Raw genomic sequence first — 9,773 nt, 5'->3', positions numbered from 1 at the left:
TGGTCTGAAGCCACACAGAGCAGGATGTGGCTGTGATCCATCCCCAGTTTAGGTAAATTGGTTCATCTCACTCAGTGTGGTACAAAGTCCAACACAGATTGGGAAATGCATGATCTTTATTCTCCACTTGTGCTGAGTTAGGTGATCTCACCTGGCCTGCTACTGCACCACAGAATGTAACATGTATCTCAGAGTGAGTGACTGTGTATATGACAGGACAGGCTGCATGTGACATGGACTGGAAGAGTACAGGATGAAATACAAGGTGCAACTCATTATGAATTTTACTATTTTCGTTATTTAAATAATTTAGCAATCAGAGTCCATGGATATTTCACCCCATTCCTTAACTCATCTCTGAATTTACTCTGGGTCCCTGCATAAATAAATGGGTTTATGCAAGAACTCAAAATCTGAAGCATATATCCTCCTTCCTCCAGGGTAAAAATTGATCCACTGTAATTTGAACCCGAGAAATAAGTAATTTTCGCAATTCGGACATAGAGTACAGTTATAAGAAACAGCAACCATAACAGGATAAAACTGCTCGAGACACAGAAGAGCAAAATGATGGATTTTCTCCGGTTCTTCATCTCTGGGTCACTCTGATTCTCAACGTTGCTGCGGACCTGGAGTCTCCTACGAATTCTAATGGCCACTAAAATGTGTCTGACAGTCAAAGCATTGAGCAGTAAAATCAGAATGAATGGGAGAACAGGAATTGTGATACAGTGAATCCAGTCAAAAGCAGCCCATGCAGGTGAGGTATAAAATGTTGACTTAATTTTGCAGAACCACGGTTTATTATTAATCACATACAAAGGTTTATAGATAAAGTACCAAAATGTATTTTTGAAACAACTCAAGCCACAAACTGTCCCTATAACCACTGCTGCTGTTTTCACGGTGCAATATTTTGTTTTTAGCTTCTGGCAACAAATGGCTACAAATCGATCAAAGGTGAACATGACAGTTACCCAGACCGAACAGTCAATGCTTGCAGCCATTAACACAAAACTGAAGCTACAGACCGGAGTGAATAACAGGAAACTGGATGGGAAATAAATACCAACAATCTGGTTTAATATCACAGCTGTGATAATGACCAGGAGATCCGTCACTGCCATGGACATCAAGTAGAAAGTGATACATCTGGAGAGACCACATCTTCCTCGGGACAGAATCACAATCACTGCCAAGTTAGCTGTAATAGAGAAAGAGAGGCAATGTGCATGTTTATGGGAGGAAGAGACAGAGAGCAGAAACATTATTGAGCTGACTCCCAGCAAAACCTTTTATTTGACAGGATTCTGTGTGAAATTTACAGATTTGGCATTTGATCTTGAGATGAGGTTTGACCCTTAACCTATGAACACATTTTTCACTGTTGTGACAGAACTAACATCTGCCAAATGGAAACATATGAATTTCATCATATGGAACACTATTTGACCTGAAACTGGACTTTGTGCATAACTTATTTCAAAAGGACCACAGAGCAGTGGCTGAAAACATTACTGCACATTTGCATTCTGAGAGACAGTTGCCTAGAGAGACAATGGGAGTGCTCCCTGATTGAATTAGCCAGATGGGTTTTGTCAATAGTGATGATCAAAAGACACTGAGAGTCATTGTCTGTGTAAGAGCCAGAACCACCCACCCCCCCACCCCGCTGTCCCCCACTGAGTGTGTCTGGTAAGCTTTGAAGAATCAACAAACCTCGCAGGTGATGCCATTTCAAACAAAGAAAAAGTCACATGATTAATCTGCTGGCCAATCTGGGGATTGAGTGAACTGTGCTCACAGTACAGTTTTGAGTCAAACTGTTCTTGAAGACCAAGGAGAAGCACGGTCTCTCTCTCTCTCTCTGTCATGCAAAGTTCCAGGGACCCACATAAGTATCTTAAGCCTCATGACAGAAGACCCCTGCAGACTTCTGGTACCAGTGAAACAATTTGGAAAGTGTGCACTGGTCCCCAATGAGAACTGCAAGACTTAGCTTCCAGCAAAGACTTGACATTCAACCCAAAACCAGTAACTAAATTCCATCTAGAGGTACTGGAGGGAATTATTGAGAATGGCCCATGAGCAGTGGCTGCACATGTTGGTATATGAAAAACCAAAGCCCATAGAAGACAGCAGTTTGACTCTCCAAAACTCCACAAAGATGTGGTGGAGTATTGTAGGAGTTGCCACATGTGCCAGGTTGAGCAGAAACCCTCACCTACAGTGAAACCTGCACCCCACGCCCTGTACCGGCGTTTTGAGGACACTCTAGCAGAGGGCTGGGGCATTGTAAGGGACCCCTGCCGAGAACAAAAGGGGATAGACAGGCCCAGGTTGAAGAAAAGTTTAGAGAGGGAAGGGGAAACAGGGACAAAGGGGACAGGTTAAAGGAAATCTGGGCGGATTCCCAAATGAAAACCCTTACTGTCAGGTCAGCCAATCCCGAAATGTTGGAAAAACTAGACCCACATCCTCCTATGTAAATGCAGACACCAGAAGCACCCCACCAGAGTTGCTGACAGCATTTACAGAAACCTGCAAGGACAAAGAAATTCTTCAAGAGGGCAGAGAAACTGTGAGGGTGATGCCTCCCCTAGTCGAAGTGCCGCAGGGAAGTGCAGTAGAATTTGGACAAACACCCGGACAAACCAGGGATAATTAAATCTAACCATCCTCCTGCAGACCTCAACAGGAACAAAGGCACCCGAGACAATCATGGAAATGGCCAAACTTCAAACCTCCCCAAAAATCACATGTTTATTGGGATTCCCATTCCCAACGTGTTGCAGGCTGATAGTAAAGAAACTATGAACCCCTTGGGCAACATATAACAATCTCCAACCCACCTCAAAGGAAAAGGGGCAGGTTAAAGCAGCACTCCGACAAAGGAAAGACTGACTCTTTTAAGAATTTTAAGATTTCTGAATGATTGAGAATGAATGAGAGAAGTGCATGTGTGTTTTCCTGTAATTTCTCTTCCTTCTAATTTATAATGAAATGCTCCCCCTAATGTCACATTTCATTCAGCCGGATGTAGAGGTCTGACAGAACCCACACCAGCCAAATGGGAACATAGTCATTTCATCACATGGAACACTATTTAAACTGTTACTGGATCTTGAACATAATTTGTTTAAGAAGGACTGCAGAGCAGTGGCTGAAAACATGGCTGCACTTTAGCATTCTGAGAGACAGTTGCCTGGAGTGCTCCCTGATTCAATTAGCCAGATGGGTTTAGTGAATAGCGATGATCAAAGACATTGAGAGTCATTGTCTGTGTAAGATCCAGAATTCCACCCCTCCCCCACCCCACCCCCAACCCCACTCCCTGCCACCCCCACTGTGTGTGTCTGGTGAGCTTTGAAGATTCAACAAACAACGCAGGTGATGCCATTTCAAACAAAGAGCTAGTCACATGACTAACCTGCTGGCCAACCTGGGAATTGATTGAATTGTGCTCACAGTACAGTTTTGAGTCAGACTGCATTTGAAGACCAAAGAGAAGCAAGGTCTCTCTCTCTCTCTCACTCACGCAAATTTCCAGGAACCCACAGAAGTAAATTAAGCCTCAAGACAGAAAACCCTTGCAGCATTCTGAAACTGTGAAACAAGTTGGAAAGTGTGCACTGGTCCCCAACGAGAACTGCAGACTTCACTAACAGCAAAGACATCCAACCCAAAACCAGTAACTGAATTCCATCTACTACTTCAAACATTCCCCTTTAATTCTTTCCCCTCCTCTGTATCTATCTGTGTGGCGTTTATCATGTGTGCATGCTAGTGTGGTTGCGTTGCATATTTTTAGTAGTTTTAACTGAGTTAGATTTTTAAGGTTAATAAACTCACACCTTTCTTGTTTAAACCTGAGAAAACCTGTCTGGTTGATTCCTTTACAATGACAGTTGGAGAGCAGTGAGCAAGGACTCACTGAGGGGAAGATAAAAAAAACAGTGTTTTAAAAGTTAAACCCCGTTACGGCCAAACCAGGAAAATGCTGAGGGGGATCCCTAGACTCCTTCCTCACCTGCTCGTAACACTGTTTAAAATAATCATTCGCATTGAAAATGAGACTGACCAAAGACATGGAAATGTAATGTAACACAATGAAACATAAGGAGAATAAGAAACCCGTTGAAATCAACGTGGGAATGTCAAAAAGACAAGAAAATGAACAGATCTGAAAGAGCAAGTGAAATAGTTAATAATAAATTAATGGGTTATGTGACATGAAAAATAAAGGTATTGAATGAGATATTTAAGAGAATAAATAATAAATTGAATGGCAATAAAACTGCAAACAAGCAGTAAAGGACAAAAACTATCAGTTAAACCAAAAATGTCCTGCTGAGGACCAAACTGTTAAATTACATTATCAAAATTATATTATACAAATTATACATCAGTCAATCGTACCCAAGATTTCCAAACAACGTAGGGATGAATGGATAATTATTACTTTGTGAATTTGTGTTTGGGAATCTTGGTGAGGACTCAGTGATAATGCCCAGTTGTTCTGTCAGTCGTCACCTGAGATCTTCATATCCTGCTGATCTAGCGGGACTGACAGATGATGAGGTCTCATTCGGAGAAAGGCCCTTCCTACAAATGCAGTACTCCCTCAGTACTGCACTGCACTGTCAGGATAAAGTATTAGCTTCATCCTAACGTGGGTAGTGAACTTTCAGCTTTGTGAGAGATGCCATCAGTTATGCAGCTACCCTCAACCTTGAGAAAAGAATGAAGACGATGGGAATCACAGAATCACAGAATTGTATCACACAGAAGGCCCATTGTGTCTGCACCTGATATATATTTGGAAGAGCAAGGTTCAAATCACTGACTCCAGGGGAACTCCACTACAAACCTTCCTCCAGCCCAAAAAACATCCAATCACCACTTCTCTCTCTTTCCCATCATTCAGCCAATTTCATACCCATGTTGCTCCTGTCCCTTTTATTCCATGTCTACTGTCTTTTGGAAGTCTGTGTACACCACATCAACAGCATTGCCCTCATCAACCCTCTCTGTTACCTCTTCAAACAACTCTAGCAAGTTAGCTAAAAACACAGTTTTCCCTTAACACATCCGTGCTGGCAGTGCAGGACATTTCCAGGTACAAGGAGCAGAACGAACACTCGCCTTCAGCAGTGGTCACTGGAGAACCATCAGCAACAGCTTATGTGGAAGAAGAAAGCCAGGCTGAACCTATGAATAGGTTTAGAGATTGAGAGCAGAAACCCAGTGCTGCGTGAGTTATGGGAAATACAGACTCATTAATAAAAAGGCTGATAGATTCCGTTTTGTCAAAAATTCGCTGCCTAATAATATCACTTCAATCAAGTCAGTCATTACATTCAGCTGGGATTATTTCAGCAGTGAATATTATCAGTTGAGAATACACTTGTGATATTAGGTCCTGTTGTAAATAGCAGTTATACTGAGGACATGCAAATTAATTGAATAAAGCATGGTTAGAATGAATAAATCCAGTGCTTAAATTCAACCAGCAGCTTCACGATTACACAGTTCCATCAGTAATTGGTTCAATTATTTATAACACAGAACCAAAATACTGTGGTGCTGAAAATCTGAAACAAAATAGAAAATGCTGGAAAATGCTGAAGCAGGTCAGGCAGAATCTGTGGAGAGATTTCAGGTCACTGACCTTATTTATAAATCTGGTCAGAATCACAAATGTTTGATCTAATTTGTACCAATAATGCAACCATAACTACATAGTGAATGCATCCTACATTGGTGCCATGAAATCCTGGGATCAGAAGCAAATCATTTTCACCCTAAAGCTGCTGCTGAACAGACCCCACTTCTTCCTCATCTGTACAGTTGCTGATGTATCATCCACTGGAATTTAAAATTACAGTGGAAATGCCCTTCGTATAAAAGAATGCCTTCAGCTGCCACAGCCTTAACCTTTAGAAACTCAGAGAAATCTCCGCTTCTCCACATCTCCCTCGCCCTTTAGACATTCCTTCAAACCTAGTTCCATGGCCAAGCTTTTGGTCACCTGTCCCCTGATGGGGTCATGGATCAAATTTTATCTGATAACTCACCTGTGTTACTATGTTAAAGGTGATAAAAATACAAGATGTTCTGTTACTGTTACCATTCACCCACAGTAACGGTGCCAATAACACAACAGATAGTGACAACAGTAAACCAAAACACGATACTTTTAAAAGGGGGTAAAATGATACATTACATTAACGTTCATGGTAAAAAATTAAATAATGAAATGGGAGCTATTATATCATGAAAGAGAGAAAATGTTACATGAAAAGGGAGAAGTGACACTGTTAGAACATAGAACATAGAACATAGAAGAGTACAGCACAGGACAGGCCCTTCGGCCCACGATGTTGTGTCGACCCTTTAACCTACTCTAAGATCAAACTACCTGCATATTCATTCTACTATCATCCATGTACCTATTCAAGAGTCGCTTAAATGTCCCTAATGTATCTGCTTCTACTACCACCGCTGGCAGTGCATTCCACGCACCCACCACTCTCTGTGTAAAGAACCTACCTCTGACATCTCCCCGAAACCTTCCTCCAATCACCTTAAAATTATGCCCCCTGGTGATAGTCCTTTCCGCCCTGGGAAAAAGTCTCTGGCTATCCACTCTATCTATGCCTCTCATCATCTTGTACACCTCTATCAAGTCACCTCTCATCCTTCTTCGCTCCAATGAGAAAAGCCCTAGGTCCCTCAATCTTTCTTCATAAGACATGCCCTCCAGTCCAGGCAGCATCCTGGTAAATCTCCTCTGCACCCTCTCTAAAGCATCCACATCCTTCCTATAATGAGGCGACCAGAACTGGACACAATATTCCAAGTGTGGTCTAACCAGGGCTTTATAGAGCTGCAGCATAACCTCGCGGCTCTTAAACTCAATCCCCCTGTTAATGAAAGCCAACACCCCATACGCCTTCTTAACAACCCTATCAACTTGGGTGGCAACTTTGAGCGATCTATGGACATGGACCCCAAGATCCCTCTGTTCCTCCACACTGCCAAGAATCCTGTCTTTAAGCCTGTATTCTGCATTCAAATTCGACCTTCCAAAATGAATCACTTCACACTTTTCCAGGTTGAACTCCATCTGCCACTTCTCAGCCCAGCTCTGCATCCTGTCAATGTCCCGTTGCAACCTACAACAGCCTTCCAACACTATCCACAACTCCAGCAACCTTTGTGTCATCGGCAAACTTACTAACCAAGCCTTCCACTTCCTCATCCAAGTCATTTATAAAAATCACAAAGAGCAGAGGTCCCAGAACAGATCCCTGCGGAACACCACTGGTCACCGAGCTCCAGGCTGAATACTTTCCGTCTACTGCCACCCTCTGTCTTCTATGGGCCAGCCAATTTTGTATCCAGATAGCCAGATTTCCCTGTATCCCATGCCTCCTTACTTTCTGAATGAGCCTACCATGGGGAACCTTATCAAACGCCTTGCTAAAATCCATATACACTACATCCACTGCCACCCTCCAATCATCTGGTACGACTCCAGTGGACAGTGAGGACACAAAGATCATCGCCAAAGGCACGGCAATCTCTTCCCTCGCTTCCCGTAATAACCTTGGGTATATCCCGTCTGGCCCCGGGGACTTATCAATCCTCATGTCTTTCAAAATTTCCAGCACATCCTCCTTCTTAACATCAACCTGTTCGAGCATATCAGCCTGTTTCACGCTGTCCTCACAAACGACAAGGTCCCTCTCACTAGTGGATACTGAAGCAAAGTATTCATTAAGGACCTCCCCTACCTCCTCCGACTCCAGGCACAAGTTCCCTCCACTATCCCTGATCAGCCCTCCCCTCACTCTGGCCATCCTCTTGTTCCTCACATAAGTGTAGAACGCCTTGGGATTATCCTTAATCTTACCTGCCAAGACTTTTTCATGTCCCCTTCTAGCTCTCCCAAGTCCATTCTTCAGTTCCTTCCTGGCTACCTTGTAACCCTCTAGAGCCCTGTCTGATCTTTGCTTCCTCAACCTTAAGTAAGCTTCCTTCTTCCTCTTGACTAGCTGTTCCACATCTCTTATCATCCAAGGTTCCTTCACCCTACCATCCCTTCCTTGCCTCATCGGGACAAACCTATCCAGGAGTCGCAGCAAGTGTTCCCGAAACAACCTCCACATTTCTGTTGTGCATTTCCCTGAGAACATCTGTTCCCAATTTAAGCTCCCCAGTTCCTGCCTAATAGCATTGTAATTTCCCCCTCCCCCAAATAAATATTTTTCCATCCCGTCTGCTCCTATCCCTCTCCATGACTATAGTAAAGGTCAGGGAGTTGTGATCACTATCACCGAAATGCTCTCCCACCGAGAGATCTGCCACCTGGCCTGGTTCGTTGCCAAGCACCAAATCCAACATAGCCGCCCCTCTAGTCGGCCTATCTACATATTGAGTTAGGAAACCTTCCTGGACACACCTGACAAAATCTGCTCCATCCAAACTATTTGCACTAAGGAGGTTCCAATCAATATTAGGGAAGTTGAAATCACCCATGACAACAACCCTGTTACTTCTGCACCTTTCCAAAATCTGCCTCCCAATCTGTTCCTCCGTGTCTCTGTTGCTATTGGGGGGTCTATAGAAAACTCCCAACAAAGTGACTGCTCCTTTCCTGTTTCTGACTTCCACCCATAATGACTCAGTAGACAAACCCTCCTCGACGACCTCCCTTTCTGCAGCTGTGATACTATCCCTGATTAGCAATGCCACTCCCCCACCTCTTTTACCTCCCTCCCTATTCCTTTTGAAACATCTAAACCCCGGAACATCCAACATCCATTCCTGCCCCTGTGATATCCAAGTCTCCGTTATGGCCACAACATCGTAGCTCCAAGTACTGATCCATGCTCTGAGTTCATCACCCTTATTCCGGACACTCCTTGCGTTAAAATAGACACACTTCAACCCATCATACTGGCTGCAACTTTGTCCTGTTACCTGTCTAACCTTCCTCATAGACTCTCTGCACTCTGTATCTGCCTGTTCAACAGCTACTCCAGCCACTGATCCGTAGCTCCGGTTCCCATCCCCCTGCCAAACTAGTTTAAACCCTCCCAAAGAGCTCTAGCAAACCTCCCGCCCAGGATATTGGTGCCCCTCCAGTTCAGATGCAACCCGTCCTTCTTGTACAGGTCCCACCTTCCCCAGAAGGTATCCCAATGATCCACATATCTGAAGCCCTCCCTCCTACACCAGGTCTGTAGCCACGTGTTCAGCTGCACTCGCTCTCTGTTTCTAGCCTCACTAGCACTAGTTAGTGGGGATAAATTATACTGTTAGAGGAAATAAACTACCACGTTAAAGCACAATGGTTCAGTTAAAGAAAAGAATGGATACTGTTAAAGCGGAGAGCTTACACAATGAAAAGGGAGAAACACAACCAGCAAACAAGAGCAGTGTTGCAGTTAAACAACAATTTCCAGAACTAATAAATAACTTTAATACTTTACCTGAAACACCCATAGTTGCAATGACAGGATAATAAAGGCCAAACACCAGACCTCTTGGTATGCCGTGCATTTCTATAAGGAGCTCTGCACTACATTCAATGCTTGACATATTTATACCTGATGTCAGCTGCCAGAGGATCAATTAAGTGTTTTCACCTTGCATATTAATTACAGTAATTGAAACAAACAAATTAATTTTGGAAGAGCAGATGTACCAGAAGATACCGGGCTTCGATGGTGACATGATGAAGTTAGGTTGCATGAACCTGGCAT

At 43.5% G+C, this 9,773-nt stretch overlaps 1 protein-coding gene across 1 annotated transcript; it reads right to left on the bottom strand.

The window, feature by feature from the left end:
• Positions 1-296: 296 nt before the first annotated feature.
• LOC137358659 (probable G-protein coupled receptor 139) lies at positions 297-9,570 on the bottom strand. Its single transcript, XM_068024804.1, has 2 exons — positions 9,501-9,570; positions 297-1,204 (listed from the first exon to the last, which is right to left on the bottom strand). Exons 1-2 carry the CDS (start codon positions 9,568-9,570, stop codon positions 297-299), a joined length of 978 nt encoding a protein of 325 aa, XP_067880905.1.
• Between the last annotated feature and the right edge of the window lie 203 nt (positions 9,571-9,773).

The sequence above is a fragment of the Heterodontus francisci genome, chromosome X, assembly GCF_036365525.1.
Source record: "Heterodontus francisci isolate sHetFra1 chromosome X, sHetFra1.hap1, whole genome shotgun sequence".
Taxonomy (NCBI): Eukaryota; Metazoa; Chordata; class Chondrichthyes; order Heterodontiformes; family Heterodontidae; genus Heterodontus; species Heterodontus francisci.
Note: the sequence above shows the minus strand (reverse complement) of the source record. Positions and strands in the feature narration are given on the sequence as shown.

Bases quoted from the DNA above. Each gene is read 5' to 3' on its own strand.
- LOC137358659 (XM_068024804.1), bottom strand. From the start codon at position 9,570: ATGCACGGCATACCAAGAGGTCTGGTGTTTGGCCTTTATTATCCTGTC. The intron at 1,205-9,500 runs GTAAAGTATTAA...TCTCTATTACAG, and splicing joins TGCAACTATGGGTGTTTCAG to CTAACTTGGCAGTGATTGTG.